The sequence below is a fragment of the Strix aluco genome, chromosome 4 (genome assembly GCF_031877795.1).
Source record: "Strix aluco isolate bStrAlu1 chromosome 4, bStrAlu1.hap1, whole genome shotgun sequence".
Classification (NCBI taxonomy): Eukaryota; Metazoa; Chordata; class Aves; order Strigiformes; family Strigidae; genus Strix; species Strix aluco.
The window spans coordinates 41,843,880-41,871,239 of record NC_133934.1 but is presented as its reverse complement, the minus strand read 5'-3'; the positions used below and the strand labels follow the sequence as shown (position 1 = coordinate 41,871,239).

The 27,360-nt window shown below is 38.7% G+C and overlaps 1 protein-coding gene across 3 annotated transcripts in view; it reads left to right on the top strand.

Moving 5' to 3' along the window:
- Nucleotides 1–27,360, top strand: part of GALNTL6 (polypeptide N-acetylgalactosaminyltransferase like 6) — a 507,888-nt gene that overhangs the window by 408,690 nt on the left and 71,838 nt on the right. For 2 of the 3 annotated variants that reach the window (XM_074822810.1, XM_074822811.1), the window contains exons 5-6: nt 15,319–15,504; nt 21,087–21,270. In XM_074822810.1, the coding sequence (XP_074678911.1) occupies nt 15,319–15,504; nt 21,087–21,270 (370 nt within the window). The remainder of the gene's footprint in view (nt 1–15,318; nt 15,505–21,086; nt 21,271–27,360) is intronic. The other variant, XM_074822812.1, reaches the window with a different exon arrangement.

Below are 27,360 nucleotides of genomic sequence, written 5' to 3'. Positions count from 1 at the left end.
AATACTTTCTCTGCTAAAGGTGGGAAACCTTACACTAGCACAAAATTGGGGAGAAATGTGACACACTATGTGTGAACCACAACACTTCCAGTTCAGCAAAAAGACAGTGAGGGGAAGATGCATATAGTTCCGGTCAGGACCAGTGGGGCTTCTTGGATCAGCCAAGATATTAACAGTCTGCTGAATACTTTAAGTAAATTAAATTAGTAAAAGTAAATTTTCATTAAAATGAAAATGAGACAATCTTTTGTTTTTCTGGTCATATATTTCTTAATTTCGGACATTTCTATTATAGATTTAAATGCTGTTTTGGACAAAGTTATTTTTTATATGTTAAGGAAATCTGAAATACAAAGGTTATTTCCTCTATTGAATCTATAATCTGTAGTTTTAACAGTAATAAATATGTGAAAATTGTGTTCAGAAGTACAACATTTTGTCCATCTTTAAGGATCAGTGAAATGCTGTAAAACAGATATGACCAGTTTTGAAATAGCTTTACACTTTCCAAGAACAATAAGACATGTTCATGGCAATGATTTATTTTTTCACTTGATATTTGATAATCCATTAATCCTTTATTTATAAAGATTTGAAAGATCACTAGGAGGAGACTGTGTTTATACAAGTAAAGGCCAGATGTAACAAATTCTTGTGGTTGGATCCGGACTCATGTGGTTGTCCATATGGAGATGGAACAAGCCTAAGGCTCAGCTTTCCAAAGGGATTTAGAACAATCCATGCCATCCTGTTTCCTTGTATCCATAGATAACCATGTTACCATAAACTTTCTTACCATAATAAAGTGAAAAATACTAGATTATATCATATGTCACATCTTCTGTCTTTTGACATTGCAAGACAGACAGCAGTTTGGGGAGGAGTGTTCAAAATAAGCTGTATAGAAATGTATGGGCGTAGTCTGAGCCTAGTCCCATTGTCATTGTATGAAAGCTGCTATGAGCTTGGATCTGCAAGTTAAAATTCAATATAATATTTATTTATTTATTTAAACTTTGGATCTTAGATGTTCATTTAATATTCAGTATGTCTTTCTGCTTCTTAAATCCACATCTTTAATGAGGGAACCTGCCAGACTAAAGAGGATTTGAAGAGCATCTGTGATACTGCAGAACAGTTATGACAGCTGAGAGATAGGAAAAGACAGGTTGATTCAATGTGTAAAACAAAGAGAGAAAAAAGATAACAAAGAAAAGAAAGAACTTGATGTCTTCTCTTGCAAAGCTTGAGTTATGCAGCAGCTCATTTATTTGTTCTTTTTCTTGTTTTAAATAAAAAGTGAAAAGACAATCATCTATCCATGAAAAAACCATGGTGTTATTGTTTGATTAATAGCTCATACTGATGTTAGGAGATGCCTAATTATGCATCAGTGTTTGCCTCATTATGTAGAGGAACATCATCATAGCAGATGAGTCTATGAACAGAGAATGGTTTCCTTTTTGATAATTAATTCTCATGCTTCAAAGTATGTAACACAAAAAGCAGTCTAGTTCTTTCACTGTAAGATTTCTATACACCTAATTTTGGAAGCAAACTGTTTCTTGCAAATAGTGAAAGAAAAAAAAAAAAAGATGCCTGACCTAATCTCAAAAACATGACTCAAATTGCTTTTCTTTGCCAGTAGGTTGTCGGAAAATTCCCATGGACTGCAGCTTTCTGGAAACCTCTTCAGCAATATCAACTCCCATCTTCTTTCACTGCACTCCTTGGCATAGCAATGACTGCAAAGGTTATACCAAGAACATGGCTAACTTTTGCAAATAAATGAGTGAAACCATTTTGAGAACTACAGTTCTAGCTTAGTAAAGATGGCAGCTTTTTAGTATTGAAGTTTCAGAAGGGATGTATTTCCACTGTAGACCAAGTTGAAATAGAGAAAACTCTTGAAATAACAACTAAGAAAATAAAATGTTTGGATGATGGAATGCAGCAATCAAGAGAAGGAATTGGATACTTGCTTCAACAATAAGTGTTCTTGAAGCTTATAAAGGCCTGCATTCCAGCTTTGAAAAGTCTAGTAATGCCAGGTGCTGTGTTGTAGGAAGTAAAATTCAGGAGATACAAAGCATATTTGAAAGCTTATGGCTGCATACTTAGTTCTAGTATTTGCACTGCTAGGGATTTAAGGCCTGTTTCAGTAGGTTAGAGAAACCTCATTGAGTATCTTAGTATTTTATCCTGCTGCAGTATTCAGAGCTTCAGTAAATTCATCAGTCCATAGTAAAGACTTGGTGCCTCAGAACTCAAACTCCTATGTCAGATAGGGCATTTTTAAAAAGACAAATGTTGATACAAAAGTTGGAAGATAAGAGCAACTTCTTGATATAATATCAAACTTCAGGGAGAATAAAGTATTGCCCCAACTCTCTTTTGTATTTTGAAATCTCAGTTTCAAAGCATAGTTCAAGGACTTGTCCTATTTACAAGAACAAACCCATGGACTAGGAAAAAACACCCACTGAATTCTTGAGGAAAAGGACTAATTGCAAGCTCTGTTTAGGACCTGACCATTTACCCAGGATGGTTAACACATAGAATGGAAAAGAACTACAGAAGTGCAGCATCTTCAGTTAGACAGAAAGTTATTCAAATATTCTATGAGGAGGTAACCATATTCCAGTATCTTTAAGGTTAGTAGAGCCTAAGGTTTGCAATGAGTTGTAATGTCAGTAGAATTACTATGGGAAATAAAAGTTTTCAGTGTAGGGAGCTGTACTAGAATTCAAAGCTACTTAAAAAGTAATTACACGAGTTGTATGATTTCTATTTCTCCCCTTCCCAAGGATCAGTGTTGTTGTCCTCTGCAAATATAAGGTCAGTGCCATCCTCGCAGCAGTGTTTCACCAGTTCTTCGGTACAATCTGTCCTTGGCATTTGAGAGGTTAAAAAGAGTAGTATGAGAGAAAACTATTCTCTGAAGACAGCACCTACTGTAAAAGTGATATATTTTGGAGAAATAACTAAAAATACGTCAAAGATAGTTTCAGGCAAAACAGAGAAAATGTCAGTGTAAAGACAGGTCTCAAAATCTGCAAGACTGTTTGCAATGTTAGAAACATATTCCCAAAAAAAGTCTTGCTTGACAGATCATCGTTTACAATTTTTAACAATTAATATTGTCAGGATGCAAAAGAGTGACTCTGAAAACAAGAGGATAGCATTTGTGAGTAATGTATTGATCTCAAGGAAAGTTACACTGGATTCACTTTAAAATAACATTCTTCTAATTGGCCTTGCAACCTGGAAGAAACCTCACAACATGCTTCTCTTGGGGACAAGTTACTGTATAAATACCTGTGTCATAAACATATCTGTTAGAAAGAATCAAAGTTTAATGCAGCAAGGTCACCCTTTTGACAGGTCTGTACTATGTAATTGTGTCTAGACAATGATCTATAAAGGAAGCTGTACATTTCTTTGTTGTCTTACTGTATACTTATCAGAGTTTCCCTGATAATTAATCCAGTTGCCCAGATTCTTGTCTGAGCTGTAGCCACAGTTACATTCATTGAATTAGTGGTGTAAGAAAGTGCCAAAGCGAGTGCGTCCATCCATGGTAAAGTCTTTGTAAAAAAATTGTCCATAAAAAGTGCTTTTGCAACCTCTTCTGCCTTCCTTCTTATCACCCAAGTGGGCAGCATGTCCCTGAGCACAATTGTGCAGGTCATATGGGGTTCAGGACTACCAAGATGGTACTGGGGACAAATTCTTCTCAGTTTGGTTGAACTTTATTCCATTAGCCATGCTGCTGCAGCAGTGAAGCTATGCCAGGGAGCAAAATGTTCTGCAAAGTGCAATGGATGCAACATGAGTTGTATGGTTTCCTTTCACCTTTAAGGTCAGGCGCTGTACTTTTAGTGCTCTCAACACATACAGTTAGCAGGAGGACAAGCAGAGAGGAATGTAGCTTTTGTTTTCTGTTTGTGTGCTAAGAGCTCTCTCCCATTTAATCTGCTGTGTCATTAATGGGTTCAGTTTCTTGATCACATTCCAATTCAGGTGGTTATTATATTTACCTTGCAGCAAAAGTAATTTCCTGCTAATTAATTTTTACTTCCTATTTAAGACTGCTTTGCTGTATATTCTTAACCAACTTCCTCATCCAGCATACGGTGCTTGCATTTTATAATGTGTCATTCATCTGGTGAACAAATTTATTCCTCCACATTTTATAGCTGGCAAACCATTTGGATACAACAGAGGAACAGAGCTATAAAAATAACATATTTCCTTACTCTTTTTTTCAAAGCTACTATTGGGAAGCATTCAGAAATAGGTATGGAAACATATATGAAGAAGCAGGTCATAGGCTTTCTTCAGGCAGTTCCAAAACCCTTTTCTGAACATGGACATTAAAGGCATGTGAACAGCCTGTATATATGAAAGATAATTGCTTTAAAATTAGCTACTAAGAAAATACAAAGAAATAGTAACTGTATTTAAAATATTTTAGTTTAAAAGATCTTTTGGGGAGATATATTTAATTGTCATGGCTGCAAAAGATAGGCCAAAAAGCACAAGGGGGGGGGTTAAATTTGTTTAATTTTGTGTATTAAGTATATAAGATCAATTAATAAGGAGTAAGTGCTTAAGTTCTTTTTGCCTCCATTTTAAGGTATAAAATACGTTGAGCATTGATTAATTCCTGGAAGGGTTTAACTGTTAGATGTAAAATGTAATTTTGGTAATTTTGTTGCTTTGGAGGCTTTCAGATTATAAATAATGTATAGATCATTTAGTCTTTGCGTAAAAAAGGTAGCCTCACCTTTCTCCCAGCTGGAGACCCCCTTCTCAGAGTTAGACTGATGCAAACATAGCAAACGAAGGAGTCTGCTCTCTGCTGTGGAAAAGACATGAGTTATCATAATACAGCACCAGTGAGGGTATCAGCAACTACCTCGTACAACTGGCAGTTGAAATAAATCCATAAAAACAAATAACCATCTTTCATTCTTTCCTTATGAAAAGGGAAAATTCATAGCCATGTCAACCCTACCAACAAACTAGCAAGCCAGCCCTAGCTGCTCATGGGGTAGTCTAACTATGTTGAATTACTGCAACCTAAAAAGGAAGTGTTTCACTCCTTTCCCTGTTTGCAAAATCTGGAATGGAAAAGTATCTCAAAGGTTTAATGATGCTTCCATAGCATCTGTATAAGTCACCATACCTTATGTCTGAGTAACCTCCTGTGTGTATTCAATTACCTGAATGCATGCCTTGTTGACAAAGAGGTCCCAGGTGCTTCTGTGCTGGTGACAGAGCAACTGTGATAACAGTCACAATTACATGGGCCCAGGGAAGTGGAACAAAGAGACACCAGGATCTCTGCATGTCTCTATTGACTGGAGCTATAGTCTGAGAAAGTCTCAGCAAATCTAACTAGCCTCACAGATTCTGCAGTCCCAGTCACTCCTTTCATGACAAGATATGAAAGCCCATACACTACAAACCAGGTTTGTTCGGAAAAGTTTATCTTAAGTCTATCATGAATGAAATCAAACTAAGCTATGTATTCATCTGCTCTGTTCAGCCTCCTGCTCTCAGTAATGCTGACCTTTTCAGGCTGTGGCAAAGGAATGTGCGTTTACTGTCAAGTTTGGAGGTTCTTTCAACTTTAACAGGCTGTAGTTGAAACTCAACATCAAAATGAAGGTGCTGTCTGGAAGTTTATACTCATTTATACTCATGTGCAAGTGATGAACAGAACTATTGCACATTCAGGATACTCTCCATAGCCTTGTAATATATCATCCAAGGACTTTGGCTCATTATTAATATCAGAAAAAGAGACTGCATTTTAGCTTGCCCCAAGCCAGCTAACCCAAACATCACAGCTAGGAGAAGAAGTTTCCAAGTGATTGGCACAAATTTCTGTCTAAACAGTGCTACTTCCAGATCACCGGTAACTACATAGCTTTTCTCAAGTGATCTTATTCTTATGCGTGCAAAACTGGTTAGAAAGTATGAGTAATCAATGCTCAAATGGTATTGCTGTTAGCCAATTGCTATTATACCAAGCAGTTATAAATTTTGCTCTTATCTATCCGTCTATGACAGACTTAATATATCCAACACTTTTCACAGTACCTGTCTGCTTCTGGAACTTGTTTTAGTCTGGCATGGCTATGGATCAGATGCTAAAGTCTGTCTGGCAGAACGCCTCCCCATCCTTCCTCCAGGATTACTCAATCAGGACTAATTAGGAGTAAAAGACTTTGGATCTGAGTATCTGAAGAGAGAATACTGGTTGAAAAGTAAAGGCACGATGGAAGATAACCAAAAGACTGGGCAACCGTTGGAAGTGACAGCCAACTAGACTGGGTGACCAACTAGAAAAAGGTGCTACTTACGTTTGAGAAAGAGAAAGAAGTGGATCCAGTGGATCCTGCAGACCAACAAGCCTCAGCTTATTGCTTGAAAGGATCATAAAGTACATGGTGTTGGGTGGTGCCTATCCATCTGCAAATACATGAAGGACAAAAAAATAATATAGGATGGTCATCACATATTTACAACTGCAAAGCATGTTTGAACAGTCTGATTGTCTTTTATGATGATGATGATGTTCAAGGGAAGGGTGATGGATGTAACTTCTCATGACTTTAAGAAGTTTTAGTCCCTGTAACACTCACCGGTAGACAGAGGAAGCATGTACAAGACTGTTAGATGGGTTGGGTTGGTGGAGTCAAAGGGTAGTTAATCAATGGCTTGATGTCTGTTTGGCAGAATATCTTAGGTAAGTACTGGGGCCAATGTTAGTCAGTATCTTCACCAATAACCTGGATGATGATATAGCATACCCTCAGCAAATCTGTGGATGATACTAAAATAGAGAAAGTGGTTGACACATCAAACAATATAGTCCAGAGAAGCTCTAGGATTGGGCAAAATAAATCTCATGAAGTTCAACAAGGAGTGCTAAATTCTGCACCTAGGTGAATAACCCTGTGTACCAGTAAAAATGCAAACTGGCCAGCTGGTGTACTGTGAAGGACCTGCAGAGGCCACAGTGGATACCAGGTGAATAGGAGAAAGTGGTGGCCTTTAATCACCAGGAAGGCAAACTGAATTGGGATATGCTAGGATGAGAGTGAAAGTGAGTGCTTTTTATTGTATTGGTGGTACATACACCTGTAACTCTTCATCCAGTTTTGGGCTCTGCAGTTCAAGAAGGATGACGAAAGCTGGACTCAGTTTAGCAGAGGACTGGCAAGATTGTCGTGGGCCAGACATATGTGACCTTTGAGAAGAGGCTGAGGAATCTGGGCTTGTTTAGTCTGGCAAAGCAGTAGCTAAGTGGTCATGTAATGGCTGCTCACAGCAACTTGAGTGGGAATTGCACAGATGGCAGAACCAAATTCCTCCTGGTACTGGCAGATGGTACAATAAGAGGCAACAGCCCCAAGACACAGCTTGGAAGATTCAGTTTGGAATTTAGGAAAAAGTTATTCACTGGAAGGATAGTGTGGCAGTGAAGTAGCTTACCCAGAGGTGTAACCAGGGGAATTGCCCTTCTCGGAGTCTTCAACTTGTCTAGAAAAAGTGGCAACTGACCTGGTACAGCCTTTGCAACATTTCGGTGGCCAACCAGCATTTCCAAACAACCTTCTAAAAATAAGAAACTTGAAGGGAGACTGGAAGAAAGAAAGATGATGTACCCAAATTCACGGGCTCACCTTGTATTCTCTCTTCAGACTGATTTGCTTTTATGGTAGCATATATATAGGCAGTGGAAGTAAAAATAATGGCAATGCCCTAGAGAGGTGTCATGATTTAAGCCCAGAGGGCAACTGAGCACCATGCAGCCACTCACTCACTCCTCCCCCTGCCGGTGGGATGGGGAAGAGAAAATAAAACAAAAGGCTCATGGATCGAGACAGAGACGGGGACAGGGATGACTCACCCATTATGGTCACGGGCAAAAGATAGACTCTATTGGGGGAGAAAAAGAACATCAGTTCAGTTTGAACTCCACCACGACCACCACTAATTTACCAATCAAATCAGAGTAGAACAGTGGGAAGTATAGCTACATCTCAGAAACAGCTTCCCCCACCCCTCCCTTCTTCCTGGGCTCAGCTTTGCTCCCAATTTCTTGACCTCCTCTCCCCCAGCGGTGCAGGGGGGCAGGGAATGGGGGTTGCGGTCAGTCTGTCACCCATTGTTTCTGCCACTCCTTCCTCCTCAGGGGGAGGACTCCTCACACTCTTCCCCATCTCCAGCGTGGGGTCCCTCCCACGGGAGACAGTCCTCCACAAACTTATCTAACATGAGTCCTTCCCACAGGGCTGCAGATCTTCATTAACTGCTCCAGCGTGTGTCTCTCCCATATGTTGCAGTCCTCCCAGCAACAGACTGCTCCAGTGTGGACTTCCCTCAGTCATGACCTTCCTCAGACGCAGCCACCTGCTCCAACATGGGGTCCTCCACGGGCTGCAGGAGGCCAACTGCTCCACTGTTGCCCTCCATGCAAGGGCACATCCTGCCCTCTCACCACAGGCTGCAGGGAAAGCTCTGCTCCGGCACACCTCTTCCTCCTTTCTTCAACTAACCTTGGTGTTTGCATAGATATTTCCCTCACTCCCCCTCTTCCTCCCAGGTTCCCCTTCTTAAGTACAATATCGCAGAGGCACAGCCACCATCGCTAATTGGCTTGGCCTTGGCCAGAGTCAGGTCTGACTTGGAGCCAGGGAAGCTTCAAGAAGCTTTTCACAGGAACCACCTCTGTAGCCCCTCCCTTGCTACCAAGACCTGGCCACACACAAACCCAATACAAGAGAGCTATTTTGTCAATTGCAGCAGAAGACAAATAATAACTGAATAATCATAGACCACTGTTTCCTTTATGTATTTTCTGTCAAGTTTAAGACTTAAACTAGACAGAAGCATTTCTGTCATCAAAAGATTAAGCTGAGGTGTTCCAGGAAAAATGTATGCTCAAGGCCTCAGGAAAGGAATGAAGGGTATCCTTGCTAATTTTACCTGGTAAAATAATCCTGTCCTGCAGAAAAGGGCATAAAGTGATGGAGATCCTTTTCACAATGAGAGCCATGGATGTTGCATAAATGTACTTGCAGGTTTTTCTGCATATTGGGCACAAAACACTCTGCTACTGGCTGGAGAGAAAAAAACTGAGAAAAGTCTTCTTGAGCTGGCCTCCTTATTGTTGCATGTCAAAGCACCCATTTGACTAATTTTCACTAACAGAAATGGTTACCTGCAGATTATTTTACTGACCTAAGATCACAGACTACTGTGGGTTTGGCCATGTTGCTTCCTCCCCTATGCCTGTGCTGAGGCAAAAGGAGAGGCCAGCATATGTTTTCTACTACTGTAACTTTTTTTGAGCTATTTTTATATGGCTCATTTTGCAAATGTCAGAACAGCTCAAATTACATACTTCTCAGTCAATTAAAGTTAAAGAGAAACAGATTTAGTTCAGATTGCTTATCAGGGCATTTAGCAAGCTCTGTTGCTGTTCCTAATTATCTGATAATTTGCAGGTCAATGATACTATAACAGAGGTTGTAGGTACTTTGGGGCAGAAATTGGAGGTTCTACAAGGGTGCAGAGAGTAAACTGTGTTACAGGCCCAGATTTGGGCTGGATCTGCCTGGCTGTCCAGAAGAGGGGCTTAACAAAAGCCCTTCTTTGTATTTTCTTTCTATTTTCTTTGTATTTTCCTTCCTCTTTCATGGTCCCTGCTGCAGTCAAGCAAGTACTGAAGACCAGCTCCAGCTTTCTCATCATCTTTTGAGTCTGTCTTAACACCTTCTGAAAAACCTTGGAGGAACATTTCTTGTCAAATAGCACATATTGCCACGGGGTACCAGTGTGATAATGAAATATTCCCTGTATGCATCCCAACAGGAGAGAAGAATTGCAGTGCTGCTTTTTACTACTATGATTTTTTTTTTCCCTGACAAAGGCAGAACCTTGATTTCCAATTTATTTCTGGGCACCAAATTAAGTAACTGGGTACTCTGCCTGAGTAGATCTTTAATTACTATGACCAGGTAATTTTGTCTCTGCTATTTTAGAAAAACTTCTCCAGACTTTAAATGAAGACAGAGATGGCCCACACAAAACAATTACAATGGAGAATTTGTTTACAGGCTATCGCTAGAAGAGACATAATGCTTCCCTTTATCATCACTTGTCATAGCAGTGACAGTCTGTAAACCTCCTGCCCGTGCATTATTCTTCATTTGTCACTGCCTGTGCCAACTCTTGCCCTGGCAGGTGCCTGGCATGTGTCAAACATATGATTCATGGGTTCATTTGATCAACTCTGTGAAGAAAAGAATGATGTATTTTTCTTTTAAATTACAAATTAGACATTTACTCCCCATATCTAGTGACAGGGGCTTTGACTTCTTTATATCCAAAGTGCACCATTTATAGCTCACTGTAGAATTTAAATACTGGCTTCTCTCTCATGCCTTACTCTGAAAATGAAATTTATGTAATATTACAGCATATAAATGAAACCATCCTATGTCCCTGTTTTATTGTCATGGCAAGCTTGCTTGAACTGTTTTCTTTGGTAATAAATGGGCAGAATGCGTTGTCCCCTGGACATTTAAAGACGTTTTTATTACAGGTTGCTTTTTATTTTACACACCACATTATAATTTCTTTCAAAGAATTTCTTTAGAATTACAGTTTTGCATGTTTGCTTGGGCACTTGAGTTTACTTGTTTTGATATGTATGTGTGTCGTATATAGGTTTTGTGTGTGAGATGCTTCTTCTGGAGATAATATTAGCAACACAATAATTGGGAACTGTGAGAAAATGCATTTATACTATAGCAAATAAAATATTCTGTAAAGGAAATTTATGGAGTTCTGTGAAAAAGGGCAGTTTATTTTGATATTCTTGGGAAAGGGCAAGGTTAAAAAAAATCAAAATTTGATGGTAATCACAAACACCTAGATTATTCATTAATCAAAATTATTCCCATACAGAGAATTCTAGAGCCTTGTCTAGTCTGTTTTAAGCAAGACTTGAGCTGTGGATTTCCCAAGTATTGCCTTTTTAGAGCATTTATATCTTCACGACCCATGGCTCAAACATGGCTCTGTTATTAAGTAACTAGCTTTTAAAGCCAGCTGCTGACTGCAGGTCCTGCAGAATTGCCATTTTGCTTTAAAGTCTCACCTATGATAATACCAGTACATTGAGTAATGCGGGAGTGGCTTTAGTGAGTAGGTCAACATGAAGTATATGTTTTTACTATTCATATAAGTAGTAGAAAATACTACAGTTTTCTTTAAAACTACTACTGTTCTACTGTCTCTGGCTGTTACTCTGTGTTTGCTTATGCTTTTAGAGATTGGTAAGATTTGAAACAGATAGTGCCACAAGACATTGCAGGGAAAAATACAATATGAGAGCACTTTCATATTGAGTTGTTTAAAAAATCATTACTTATGGATCCAAAAGGGATTTTTTTTTTCCCTCCACTTTAAGATATTTTCAGTTTCACAACCATATTGGATTTGGTTGTCAAACTTAAGTATTTCGTGACGGTTTTGTAGTTACTGAGAATTTTTCCCAAATAAATTCCCAAACTGTCTTCTTGGCCAAACCTCAAAACTAAAGATATGTTAGGTATTGTTACTAGCATCTGTTGACTATGTCATGACTTACTGTTAGGGTGATACTAACATGTAGCTGTTTTAACAAATCTAGATACCTTATGTATCTCTAGTAATCCATATACTTTGATTTTGACCTGATCTTTTCATGTCACTTGTCTAACTAAGCTCTATAAAAATTAACACTTCTTGCTTTTGTTTTCTTCCTGATTACTTCCAGGTGTGTCTAAATGACGTTTCATTTAGAATTCTGTGTGAACAAGATGTGCAAATTTTGTTGTATGCTTATGCTTTTTTGCAAGTTATTCTTTGAGTGACAAGGAGAAAATAATAAAATTATTCAATCATGGGACTAATTGAGTAGATGAAAACAATTTTGGGCTATGTGATTCTGGCATCAAAAATTGTGCTAGATGTTTTAATGCAGTTCTTCACAAATCAGATGACATGCTGTCTGAAATGTGTGAAGAGCTATCTGAGAGAGAGGCAGGAAAGTGGTATAGAAAACTCTTGTTTGTTTCACAGAATTTCAGATATTATTCTGGAAAAAAAAAAAAAAAAAAAAGAGAGAGAGACCTCTTTTCCTGAGTTTGCAAGGAACCTAAAGCAATGAAAGAATATTATGAACTACCACTGATTTCATGGAGTTCAAGCTCCAATACAACTGATGACAATCAAATTATATTATTCAACTCTTTTGTTATATAGCAATTGATATAAGAGCAGAAAAGAATGTACCGTAATATGATAGTTTACATCATCTCTCCCTGAAGTGTTTTCCTGAAGAGATAGGCACTCAGCTTTCAGACTTTGCTCATTGCAAGATGTGAAAGGAATGAAATTAAATCCTTTGTATGAGACTGAATTTCACTGAATTTATTTGTCCCAAGAGAAGTGATAACAATCAGAATGCATGAAAAGAGGGCATTTGTATTAGTTCATTTAAACATCAGTGGTGGCCATATTCAAACTGTCTATTGCAAGGGCCTTACCTTAGCCATTGTGACACCTAACTAGTGAAGGTCCAATTCAAGTGTGCCTTGAATTTCTATACAGGCAACAGAGAGCCTACCAACACCACAAACAACTTAGGTTGTCCAAGTAAGGCTCCTGCTTCTCTCCTTCAGAGAATGTAGGTGCTTCTTTGGTAGCTGTCTTTACGTACAAAGAGGGAAACTGCCTAGAACCAGCTCACAGGGAATAGTAAAGCAATTGTATCTGATACATAGCCAAATTCATACCTAGGTAGTAGGATCCTCTGATCAGCCAGAGTCCCATCAGTAAACCCATTTCTGAAGGTAGGCAGGTGAAGATGGAGGATTTGCAGTATAGCCAAGGTGATAAGTGCTTGCTCCCATAGTTGGGAGAGCTGTCTTCATGCTGAGTAACCTGAATCTTTTTATTAGTTGTCTGGACAGTGTGCAGCGATGTGGTCAGGTTCTTGGTGCAGGATTCCTATGAACTATTGAGTGCAAACAAACTGTGTGTGGAAGAGGTCAGAGGAGAAGGGCTAGATGACCTTAGAGAACTACAGGAAATTTCCAGTGTCTGTGGACTAACAGAAGCTATGGTACATAAGAGATTAGGTTTGATTTACTTTGGAAATGTGTAATATCCTGTCACTTTGAAACTGTTTCATTTTTCATGGCTACAGGATGATACAATTTACAACACAGAAAAAAATCCAGATTGACAGCCCTAACAGACTTTCTTATATTACCTGCAAGGTCTTTATATCTTTGTTTTTCAGGTCTATTTCCCTTCTTCTGTATTCCTTCACTATGGGAATAGCCTCAATGGAGCTCATAAAAACAGGAAAGCAGTTTGATAAATATACGCTTTAGGCAGTCTTGCACATGGGCACAAAATTATCTAAGACTTGATGTAACTTCAGTTTAGTAATGATACTGAATTACAGCTGTACCTAAAATGAGTCAGAGTGGCACCCAGCCCTTGTCCCATTAATATGGTTGGTCATACAAAGACCACCATTCAAAGACACAGTACATCTCTTGTCATTGTGACTGTTAGGGGATTGTGTGGGTTTTTTATTGAGTATGTAAGTAGCAAAATGGGACAAAAAGGGGATACCTCTTTTCCTCTTTATTTCAGAATTTAAACATGTATTCCACAATCAACCACAGAGTAGAAGACAAAAACATCTTATGTTTATGTGAATGTCATTCTTTTTTTTTTTTGTCTCAGGCTTGTCCTTCCTCACTTGATCTCCACTCACTTGACTCAGCAGGTCTCCAAAGTGTTGAGATTCTCCTCCCAAAACCCCTAACCTGTTCCGTAATCCTTGCAAGCTGGTGTTCCTAGGTCTCAGGCTGCTCCCCCTTCTGTGTTAGCATACATCAGGATTCTCAGGACAGAGAAGCATCGCATGCAGTACTTTCCCACTAAATACATATAACTAACACACCAGTGTTTCTACTCCTTCCTAATCCACAGGTAGTTTTAGAAAGTCTTGTGTGTTGGTCAGCTAGGAAGGAAAGGAGTAGAGACAAGAAGGAGCATAGGCAGGGAGCTCTATTTCAGTGGAGCTTGATTTTATTTTCCTGTAGTCTCTGCACTGTGACTTGTTTGCTTGTTGCCTTTAATCTATGTGTCAGCATTATACACTCCAGGTTACTGCTAAATAGTAGTCCTTTCAGCTAGTCTGTAACAAACTTCTTGCAGTCTGTAATGATGTACGGTGTGGATCAAGGCCTGTACTGACCATACAAGTCCAAAGAATTAGTAGCTGATATAAGAAGCAATCATAATTGGGCAAACCCATTTTAGTGAGACTCGGTGTACAACCCCTAGCATAACTAAATGTGGCTTATCACCAATTTTAATTATTGGAGACTAAGCTTTTCTCTCCCTCTTTCCCTGTCAAATGAAATTATCAGATTTTTCCAAAGTAATGAGTCTGACAAGCTGAGGTGTTATATCAATGACAAAAGATCAGGATTTCTGTTTTAGATGTACTTAGGAAGAGGCAAAACTGTAGGGTGATTTTTGTTGTTAGGGTTTTTTTTATGACTCTTAGTGTGTGTTTCTAGTCAGAAGAAAAAATGTTCCCAAAGATGCTGTTTTGTGATACAAACAGAGCCAGATTTTGCAAATAAGAGACCCTACCAACTACTCAACATTTGCAGCTTAATTTTATTAGGAAGTCAGCTGCCCATTTGCTTCACACAGGTATCCAACTATTAAGATCTTCCTTCATGTCTGTTTCCCTTCCCATTACAAAAACAATCTAATCATGCTAGTTTAAGTCTTACTTTTTAAAAATTTCTTTCTATGCATAGTTCTTCATAATTAGTTGATATAGGAAACCCACTTGGAAAGGACACTGTTTAAAAAACAGCATGCCAGAATGTTTATCTGGCCTTGGGCTGCAGGAATCAGAGGATGGATGAATATCCTGCAGTTGTTTTGGCCATGATTATATCGTGGATGGCAGGTTGCCAGTAGCAACTGCAGTAAAAGGTCCAGAGTGTCAGTGTCTTCCTCTGTGTGATAAAACAGAGAACATTTGCACTTTCTGAACTGTTTCAGGGAGGATTTGTGGCAGATTTTGGAGGACTTGAAGTGGTGAGAGATGGAAGTAGATAAGCTGCTTGCAGGTTGTATGCCAACCTGTCCTTCTGTTGGCTCCTTCAGGCCTGACACCACTGACACTTTTTTTGCCCTTCTTTCTAGAACATTTAAAAGAGAAGCTGGAGGAATACATGGTCCGTTTTGCCAAAGTGAGGATTGTACGTACCAAGAAACGAGAAGGGCTCATTCGGACCAGACTGCTAGGAGCCTCGCTGGCTAGAGGAGAAGTCTTGACATTTCTGGATTCCCATTGTGAAGTCAACGTGAATTGGCTGCCTCCCTTGCTTAGTAAGTGTATGAGCATTTAACAGCCATTAAAATTAGAGCATAGAGCATAGCTTAAGCAATCAGAAGCCATGTCCCACAATAAGCAGGACATACACTCTGTAGAAGTGTTTGGAGCTCTGCTGCAGTGTCTGAAGAGTCAGCATGAGAGAGAACTCAGAGAAATGTAAGCAGCTCCATTTTATAGTTCTTGTGACTAAAGAACTGATAAAATTTTGAAGTGTCACTTTGGTCTATTAGTTACAATTTGTTTTATTATTACGAATACTAAATACACTACTAAATTTAGTATTATGCTGTGCCCTTACTATACACCTGAAAACTTCTGTTATGCAGGTATTCTTACTCCTTCTTAGTCCTTCACATTCCATTAAAACAGCCTTTGCTGTAAATATATCCAAGACCTCAGAGTTAAATCCAATAACAACTGCATTCACAATAGGAAGCTCAGAAAGAATGATTTGCCATTGAATGCTTTGCTGGATTCCAGCTGCAGCCAGCAGAGCTCCATTAGTCAAACGAATGGAAAGAATCAATTATTGTAGTCTAGGATTTCACTTCAGGAAACAATGTTCTCTTTTCTACACACCTGACTACATGCAAAGTGCATGTGCTTTGCAAATAAGTGGTTTTTTGCTAGCAAAAACAACATTTCTGAGTTTACTATTAAATAAATTTTTATTAATTAAAAGAGTATGTCGTAAGTACATGACAGGATAGGGTTTCACCAATTAATGTTTATTGTTTCTTGAATTTTGTTGCTGGGGCTCTTTGGCCACACAATATGCTGATAAAGCATTTGCAGACAAGAAGAGATGCTATTCTGCTAATGAACTATCACTTGAGACCATAAAAAAAAATACTAGTAACTGTTTTTTCTTCAGACCAGTAACAAGATAATATACAAAATTCCAAATTTATATCCTTTCTAGCTTCCATATCAAATTACTCATACAGTCTTTCCCCTCATTACCACTTTGTCTGTAACCACAATATCAGCATTTTTAAAAATAACCTCCATGTCTTCATACAAAACCCAAATGGCATAAAGGAGCAGAGGGAAATACGGGTTTCAACAAGCCTTCCACAAGCAGCCCTGACAAGTAGCCATTAAACACTCTGAACTACTCTACATATACAGCCACCTTTTCTCTGCTTTCTGATTTTGCCCCACTGCACATAATACATTGCCACTAATGAAAAAAATCTCAAGAAGATTCACTCTTGTCCTCTGAAATCTTTTGCTAGGTTACTGCAGATGAGATGTAACCCTTCTATTTTGCTAACTTAGGACATGGGAAAATTGTAAATTGCAAAAACAGTTCCTTTTCTTGCTTTCTTGTCTGAAATGAAGGTACATCTGACTGGGTTTCACCCTATAAAAACTCAAAAATAAATAGTCACAAAGGATTCATAATTGTAGTTAGGTTGCAGTTGGGTATTGAACTGATGATTGCAACCCTCAGCCTCAAGACAGAAAACTGGAAAGATGAGAGAAGCTTCATCAGAGACCAAGTCACAGTTCTCCTTAGTTCTCAAATGGAATGAGGTCTTTCTCATTCCACATACAGCAGAAAGACTCATAACTAACCAGGCAAAGGATCTAGAAATTAATCTTGAGGAATATTGGAGCCCAGAATCAAGAGATTTTATTTTGAAAGGAAAAGTAGAGCACTACATGAAGGACAAATAGAGAATGAACACTAGTATATTTACAGATGCCCTGTGCCCTGTTTTCCTAAGGGGATGAGAGAACTTTCTCATAACCATTAGGTGGCAAATATTTACTGAAATCAGATGACACCTGGCTACTAAGAAGAGTAAAGTTAACGTATTTTTGCAAGTGTTTATCTAAAGATCTGTCTTGTGATTCACTTAGCACTGCCTGTGACTGAATGTCATTCAAGGAAACCACAACAGAGGGTATATTAGGTATTTACTGCTTTGAAGCTGCCCTATTTTAGCTTTGATTGCATCAACCATGTGTAGTGAAAATTCCTCAATAAGAGTACGATTCAGCCGTGGTCTGAAGACTGGTAGACTTCGCTGAGAGGAGCAGCAGTTTCCACTGTTCCAAACAAGGTTTTGTTCAAAATGAGACCTTGAAAGTTAGAGGATGGGGAGGTGGTGAGGAAACCAAGAGCAATCACATAAAGATAATTCTCAAAGTTATTTAGTATCTAACTTATATTTTCAGAATTGACTATCACTTTTCAGACCAGAGGAAGACTGAGTTATTTCAGTACTTGTTAGGTATCTAAATAGCTTTGTGGAGCTGAGCCACAGTTGTTTTCAATGACAGTCCTTAGTTTTGTTTTCTTAAAAACAGGTGCAAAATGGCTTTTCTTTCTTTTCTTTAAGCTTTATTTATTCCATTTCTTTTAGTTAAATGGGCTTCTAAACCAAGATAAGCCACTCTGAGATCTCAGAGAGTTTTGCCTGATGTTCACTAAGCAGGCAGCTGTAGTCATGTAAAAATGTTGGCAAACACAGCTATTTGTTATCACTCCGCAGTAGTAGTATAAAGTCAGCAGAAGGAAAGATGTGACTTGGGCTCCAGCTGCTGTAGTTGAGGGACTAGTGTGAAGTCACAGTTATCACAGATAAGAAACTGAGCAGCAAACCAGCTGAAAGATACAGGCACATCTTTTCTTCTGCTGATGTTGCTGCGGGAGCAGTAAGAGGGTAGATGAACAATAAATCAGTAGTGCCATAGGCTACCAGAACTAGGTTTGTAAAAACATATTTTTTTACTGACCAAGACTTAAAACTATATCTTGATTAGATCATGCTTAGCAAGTTATCAAGACACCTGCTAGCTATAGCTGTCCATCTCTGCAACATTTAAATGATGCATTACTTGCCAGTGGGGAAACTGAGAGTACAAGTACTCGTACTTATGACAACTCAGATAACAAGACATAATTTGCTGATCAACTCAAATATTGTCACTATATGTAATCATATATTTAAGCAGGAAAATAAGAGTATTTGCAATGTGGCATTGCTACTTTAACCAGGCCAATTTGAAACAAGCACTTAAGGGAGTGTGTCTTTCTCACAAAGAAAAAACCTATATTTTTGAGATAGAGACTTATCCAATATTGAAAACTTCTGTTTATTGCCATATATGCACACTCTTCTTGATACTAAAAGTGCTGAATTCAAATATATATGTATATATTGCCTAAAATTGCTAGGGAGAAAGCTCTGAGCAATGTTTCCTCTTGTTCCCAGGATTTCCCTCATACCTGCAAGATTTTTGCATGTACAATGATGCTTATCTGTCTGTTCTTCCCTTTATCTGCAGCATATGTGCATTGAACTAATGCATGGAAATTTTCAGACCAATAGGAATTTGTGAGAGGATGATGAGTAAAGACAACCAAAAAGAAACTGTAAAGCATTTCAGCTGTGGCTTTCAGTGTCTTGCATTAGGAGCAGGTGGCATAAAGAGCAGCAGCTGGCAAAGGCAGCTGCGTGTTTGCATCTGTAAAGCTATGATACTAGCACTCTTGTGAAATGTAAGCTAGCCCTACAGTCCTTTTTTCTGTTTCCTAAACTTGTATTGGGGCTACATTTAAGCCTAAGAAGTATGTATACAAAATTCATTATTTTAGGCATAATGAAAAAAACATCGAGGCTGCATATTTGATTGCCTTTTGGTGTGCACAACTACAAACACTCTGGTTTCTTCAAAAGTCAAGATTTTCCTGTCATTCCTCATCACCTCTAAAACATTTTTGGGGCTGAGAAGTAAGTTCTGCAGAAGTACACAAGAACGAGCAGGTAAGCATCATCTTACTTGCAAAATTCTTGCAGATTGTAGAAATGCAGACTGGGATTGATTGTTTGGCATTGCTCAAATAATTTTCTCCCTGGCACTCTCTGCATGTGACTTGAAGATTTCCAATCCTTCAGTCTATTTAAAGGCAGTGGCTTTTAAAGATCAAGAGAAGGATGCTAATGTATTATGAGTCTACCCTTGACCTGCTCCAGCCAAATCAATCCCATTTGGTTTCTCTCCTCCAATCAATTTAGAAGGAGAGGATGAGAGACAGATTATTATTAGCCCTGTAGCTATTAGCAGGACCATCACAGGAAAAAGATTATGTAAAAATGACTTTACATAATGATTACAGATAACACTACACAGTATACCAGTGAATGTAATTATTTTTGGCCATAGCAACACTAATGCAGCTATTATGTCTGAGATGAGTTTCCTAGAATTTTGTGAGAGCCCGTGCTTTAAATCTTTTTCACTTTTAAAGGATAAGGATGTAAAAACCTGCTGAACTTCCAGGCACAGTAATTTCTCACCAGGAGTCAGCATTGTTCCCCCATTTGGACAGTCTCTAAACAACAACTGACAATAAATATGAAAAATATAGATGTTTTCCTGAAAAAAAATCTTTTTTCTTAATTTCAATCCTTCAGAAACAAGGAAGCAGAATCTGTATTATTAGTCATTACACCAGTAATGACTAAGCCTATCTAAGTGATCATTTCACACTCAGCCCTCTGATTTTTTTATTTTTTTTTTTTTAGGGTATTATCAAGCACCAGTGAAATCTGGTCCTTAAAAACAAAAAACAAGTTTTCCACATAGGCCCTACGATGTATTGTATTTTGTAAAGAATCTAGGCTACCATTCAGAGAAAAAGCTTTATTACACTTGCAATTCTGAGATTTTGTTTTTTCAAGGATTCACAGAGAGTTTTTCTACTGTCCTTCCATGCTAGTGAAGCTACAAATTTTCCCCGTACTTCCTCATTTCAAACCGTTATTCTTCTGCCTAGTTCTTGCAGTTGGAATATCTTCTTTACTTTTCTTTCTTTTCTGAGAAGCTCTAAGGGATTAAGCAATAGGATTCTCCAAAAGAGATTCAGGCTCACCCTGCCCTTATACTAAAGATGGGAATTTGATTTAACCTCATAGTTCTAATTTAAAAAAAAAAAAAAAAAAAGAAAGAAACTCCCTTCTTTAGAAAACAGGTGGGTAAGAATAATACTGCGGGGCCTTCTTTATATCTCAAAGATTGGTACAAAAAAGGACACAAGCCCTGTTTTGTTCATCATGTTGGAGTTTGCCTTTAATTTGTAGCACTTGATCTCAAAGCTGATGCACACTAGAGCCACAGGAACAGCAGCTGAATGGTTGCAAGGGCTGAGATTCACATTTAGGAACACAAATCTCTCTCACAGGAGCTTGCCATACACACTCCCCACAGCTGAAGGTGTATTTTTACATTTTGCTTGCTGGCTTGTTCCATAGCTGACAGATTGGGGACAGCTCAGAGTAGTAAAGTGACAGAGATATAGATGACTGGACTCCTGTGGCTCTCATAGGGATATGCTTCTCTTTAAAGAACTGTAAATGCTTCTAATCATTGCCCAAACTGCATTAAGTCCACTTCAGATAAAGGTTTGATACAGATTTGAAAAATGAAATTATTTGGGGGCCATAGGGAACAAAGCAAGCAATCTTCAAACATCAGAAAACCTGTGGGATTCACTTTGCAGTAATATGATAGATGGCTTGACTAGACATGCCGTTTCCTATTTTCTACTTTCATTTTTCAGACCAGATTGCACTAAACCACAAAACCATCGTGTGTCCTATGATCGATGTCATTGACCACAATCACTTTGGCTACGAGGCACAGGCGGGGGATGCCATGCGAGGAGCTTTTGACTGGGAAATGTACTACAAAAGAATACCGATTCCTCCAGAGCTCCAGAGAGCTGATCCCAGCGACCCCTTTGAGTAAGTAGCGATAAAAGGGAGAGTGGGAACATGAAGCAGAACAAGCAAAGAAGGTAACTATAGCAGAAGAATCCAAGCCCAGAAATTTCCTTGTAGGCCACTTTGTACTAATGAAAGGTAGTAGAAGCAAACAGCTTCTATACAGGTTTATAAAACCTCAAAACTAGGAAAAAGATCAGGGCAACAAGCTGTAGAATTCACAAGCTGTGCCTGGAAACACAAACCTTCCCCATCTTTTCTAGCCCAGTGGTTGTACATAAAAGAAACAGGCACATACTTGTAGTTAAGAGAAGGTATTAGCATTGGACAAGGAGTGAATGCAACTACAGTTATTCTGTTTATTCCACAAAACACTTCCTGAACAGACTTTAGTTTAATGTTTTCTTTGCTGGAGATTGATGTAATATATGCATCAATAGCTGAGTCCACATTCTGCCAGCAGATGCTTTGTTTATGACTGATGATATTTCTACTCTATGTATATTGCTGTAACTTAAACACAGGGCTGTCAAACCTGAATAGTGTCAAACTGATTTGTAAATAATTTTTGATAAGCCAGCATCCAATCCCAGTATCGTATAGATCAGCTCATTCACAGGAATGATCTTCTACTTTTCACAAAGGTAGATCCTTTTTTCTTTTCTTTTAATTATTCTAATGTAAGGATCAGCTAGGTTTAATCCTCATCAGCAGAGAGAGGACAGACAGACAGACATGGTTCAATGTGGCTTCAAGTCTCCAGATCTCTCACACAGCACTCAAACCAGCAGGGCTGGCAACAGGGCTGGCTCTGATGCTGTCAGTAGCCCTGGCTGAAACTCCACACTGCAGGTTTTGGCAGTTTAAAAACTCAGCATTTTCCCCTCCCCAAAACAAAACCTGGAAACAATAGCAACAGAAAACCTGTGTCTCTGGCCCAGACTCTGCACTATTTTGAAGTAATGGATCTGATTCATGCAGAAATTGACCCTTATATCCAGGGAATGACCACCTTTGTATAGGGGCAAGTAGGTAATTGCAGCATTCGGTGGGCTTATTTTCATTATTCTGCTTATTCCTTTTTACTTATCTCCATCTAGGCCCACCAGTCTTCATCTTGCATTGGTGTAAGTGCTGATGAAGTATTTTCCATCAGCTGCCAATCTGACCACTCCACAACATAGATGCAGCTAGTTCAATCACATAGTACTCCAGAGTTGCTAGAGCTTCCATTGTTCTTCCACAAGTCTTCCTGGTCCTCTGAGCAGTTATAATTTCTTGCCACCTACTGAAAGTCACCTAACACATTGTATAATTTGGTTCAGCATTCAAAGTTTGTATGTAAGTAAAACTTCTATATTGTCAGCTTAGCTACGGGGTTGCTTATCAGCTGTTTCACACATTTGCAGTTTGTAGTATGCACCTCTCAAAGACAAGAGAGTCCTGAAGGAGGTACTTGTAGGAAACTTTCTAGAACAGACAAGGCTTTATGCAGTACAGAACAGATGTGGTGGCTTTACATGAACTGTTGTTACGATCAGCATGGCAGCAGTTGATACCCAGCTTGCGCTGCCTGCATTTGTAAGACACACAGATAAATGACTTCACAAGGAACAACATATAGGACAATGCAACCTATAAATCTCTCGTAATCTGAGTAGTCATCTCCCAAGAAAGGTGGAGAGTCTTCCCAGTTCTTGCACAAATCAGCAAGAGTCTTTTTTTGTTTTCCCCATCACAGGATCCACATCAGAGCAGTGCAGGTGGAAAAGCAGCATTACACATGGAACCACCATGTCCATTCCCACACATGGCAACAGGATTGAAGGCTGGCTGAGCTAGGATGATATCTTTGCTCAAAAGTACCCGCTGCCTAGAATGGTGAGGGTAAAGAGGTGTTTTAAATAATCAGTATGAATTTTGCTTAGGGGAGGAATTATTTTCTAATTCAATCAGTACTGCTTTTCTCCTAGGGCCTTCTCTGTTGATACCTCGAGCTTTTAATACCTTGCTTACAACAAGTATGGTAAACGTTACAAACTATTTTAGATATCGGCAATTTAATTGACCAAGAAGCTTCTATAGAATTAAAGAGACAGAACAGTTTTCCTTTAGGTGTATACGCACTAAAACTAGAAATGGCTTCAGCTAGCACTATAATTATTATGTTACTATTTTGTAAGCAGCAGGGACTTTTTTTTTTTATTTAGGTTAAATATTTTACTATTGGTATCTTAATAGCTTTATTTCTTGCCAGCAGCATCAGATCTGAGCTGATCCTTAATGAACTGGAAAATTGCCAGCATTTTTAGTAAAACACCAGCAAATAACGGGTACATGATCCAAAAATTGCGCTGATGAGGTTTTTTCCCTCACTTAAAATGCCAGCTCAGTATGTATGTTAAGCAGAAAAGGTTGCATCAGCCTAAGAAATAATGTACATGAAACCAGATCAAACTACAGGAGACTGAAGAGCAGTCATTGTATTATCTGAATGATACGTTTGTTTTCCATCTGATGATCAAAATACTGCTGCAGCAGACATCAGCAGTCTGACTCAACAAACTGAAGTGTTGTCAGGTAGGCTTTTGGTGTGACAGTAGCATGGAGCTTACTGAGCTCCAATGCCAGCTGAGCTAGTGTTTCTGGAATTAATTTTTCCCCACTTCTTCTTTAACTGTACCCCATTATGGTCAGTGTTTGACAGGTACTCTCCTGTTGGACACTATCTATCTGGACACAGTCTTTCAGTTCAGAATTCCTCTTGTGAAGAATCTAGACATTCTCATCCATTTGTGGTGTGAGCATGGGCATGGTTTATTGTTCACGCACCTGTAGTGCTGCCCAGGCAGCATCTTCACCCTTCGCTCTGACAGAACTTGAAGCTTCATTCCAGATGTTAGCTTTTCCTGATGTACACCCACACACATTCTCAAGCCCTCTGCAGTTGTTCACGACAAGTAGCTTTACACCAAGATTTCACTTGATGACTTTAAGACTGTATAAGAAGTATACTCAGAAGCTTCCAGCCTGCCCAGTGTCAAATTCAGGTACAGATGACATACTATCACCAACCTGGGAGTCACATGACAAATTTATAACTGCATTTGGATCAGGCTGCATTCATCTACAAAATTTAACGTTTTGGTTCACATGTAGTTTGTCACTGGCCACACCAAGTTTCCCATAGGTTTCACTGAACCAAACTATAGTCATATAAAATGTATTTTCAGTTAAAGCTCGTATGTGAATTATTGAATATTGCTGTATGCTCATTGCAGTGTTTAGGAAAGTTTAACGACTCTTCCACAAATGGATCTCATGTAGCCTTTAAGATTAGCTCTTTTTCTGAAAGATCTGTGTTGCTGTGTTTCAGGGTACATTGACTCCTTAGAGGCATGGAAATTGGACCTCACCCCTAATAATGTTGCCTTCCCATCCAGAGACTAAATATGTGAACTTGTTGATTTTCCTTTTTCATGTGCCATGGAAACAACAGAAGTTTTATATTGCATTCAACTGATACGTCACACTTGCAGCTCATCACAGTTGGTTGTAGGGATTTTTCTCTTGAGATTCATGTACAACTGCCCCAATATATTCTGAGGGGGGCTTCATGCCATTTTGCTCAGATGCATTCAGGGTTGTGTAAATGACACAGAGCAAATTGTCATTCTGATGTACTGTGGGAAATTGTCAGACAATAGTGAAATTATCATCATGTCATGATGATGCTCACTGTCTTGATCCCAGGGTCAGTGATCATTCAGCAGAATTTGAGATGACTTGGGAAATTTTTCTCTAGTCTATAAGCAGGGAGGACCAGAGATATTTACCTCCTTTGTGGCAAGGATCACCTTGGCTTATTATCTCTCACTGGTTTGTTTCTCTGTCATGGCAGAGGTTTGGTAGCATGCCCTTATGGGACATATGGGTTTGGGATATAAGAGCATGCTCTTGTGTGGCTATTTCTTTCTGTGGTGCAAGCACTCTAGTCTCTGGAGGAATTTGCCTAACTCAAGCGATTGCCACTTAAACTAATAGGGTAACCTTGTTACTATAATGGACTGTGATATACAGCGTGTCAGTTTATATGATTTAATAGCCTGTCTGGACTAAAAGCTTCGTGGAAGTTTAAAGGAGAGGTTTGATATGCTCAAGCCTGCTGGGGATGACTGCTCTTTATTTCCTGGCACTTACATTACATCAATTCATGTTATCGCATGCCGGACATGAAAATGCTCATCGGTGTCCGTTCATGCCAGCAGCAACATATTTTTAACCAGATAAGAAAACATCAACAATTCAACTCAAAAAACTATTTTGGAGAACCACAAACTAATTGAGAGAATTAATATAGCACATATCAATTAAGGTAGGAAAGGGCTGCACAGCTCATCAGAGCAGTTTTATGGTGGTATAATGTTATGATATAGGAGAGAGGGAAAGGCACAGGTCAGACCAAACAACATTGCTATTGAATTGCAACTCAAGATGGAAATCCTAACCAATGAGAGAAGTGTTGTGCTACTTACTGGATTGTAAGACTTCTAGCACCTATGTAGGAAAGTTAGTAATTTTTGTTATGTGACCAGTCCTTACTCTCCAAGAGTTCCTTGTTTGCCTTCTGATATAGACCTGTCATCTCCAGACCTCCCTGAAGGGAGACAAAGCTGAAGAATCTTGTAATTCTAGCAAAGGACCAGAACAATGGTTTAGCAAATACTGGGCTAGCCAAGGAAATAGAAGCAACTTCATAACCTCTGACATGGCATTCCTGCACTCAGTTTCCTATTTATAAATTAGGAATAGAATCACTCCACCATCGCAAAGCTACTTTGGGTATGAGTCTGGCAAAGGTTATAGAATTGAGGTCTTCCAGTAATAAGGGCCACTTATGGTTTATGGATGTACTTTTTGGTAAAATATTGAACGTGCTTAAGGGGTGAAATTAGGTGATCAGTACATTTTTCTCTTCCTTTGCATCACAGACTCTCAACCTTGAATGTAATGCATGACCTTAATGTAGCCAGTTGTGTGTTAAATTGGAAGATTACTTGGGACTTTCTGTTGAATTGTGTATCTATAATCATTTTATTATTATGCAAGCTGTTGTCAGCCTGCTCTTTTATTTGAATTTGACATACTCCCAGAAATACTCTTTTTCTGCAGCTTCTTACTTTCAGTATTTATATATACTTTTTACAACATGTCGGTGCAAAGAAAGTCTTTGCTAAGACTGCATTTCAAATCTGACAAGTACTTTTACAATTTTTTGATCATTTTCTGAAGTTTAGAAAGTGCTTTGGACAATGATTTCTGTTCTATAGCTCCCAGTGCTTTATAGTCTGTGTCTTTTATGGCTGATTTCTGCCTATAAACATATTCATAAAATCTCTCACAACCAGAAACAAATGTCTATTTTTTTAAAGCCTGAGTATAATCTACTGTCTTGAACTATGCTACAGGGATGTTTGCTGCAAAGGCATAATTCTACAGAGAAGGAGTACCCAACCAGTGTGAGTTTGTGTAATTTAAGCTCTTGATTTATTGTTTTGACAAGCTATGGTCTGTAGAAGACTGTTAGTGGAGATAACAATAGTGGAGATAACAATAGCTTTTACAAACTGCCATCCACCCATGGCCCCATGAAAATCTCGGAATTTTTTTCAGTGAATGCTGCCCCTAACACACCATTTATGACTGAAGATATGCATATTCAATCATTTTCTCCTGTCTTCAGTGGAATTTGAGTGTAGAGGTTCTATACAACCAGTACATTTTCTCTGAAGGGTAGTTCAGAAGGTAACTGCACAGAAAGTGTAATCTGTCAGAATAAACAAGAAAAAAAATCAAGGACAAAAAGCTTCTGCTGGTATAATTTGTATAACCTCACAAGAGTCACTCAAGGAATTAGTTGAGTTCTACATGCTAGTTGAATTGGGTAGATTCAGGTTTGATACACAACTTTTCACTCAAGTTGCTAGTGGCTAATGCCTCCCAAGAGAAAAGAGAACTACTTTTGTTCATAATGCCTTGATGCTGCAGTGCCAAAGTAGCTGTGGTTTTTTGCTTCTGTGGAAACTCATATTTCCAATTTTCTTTCACACT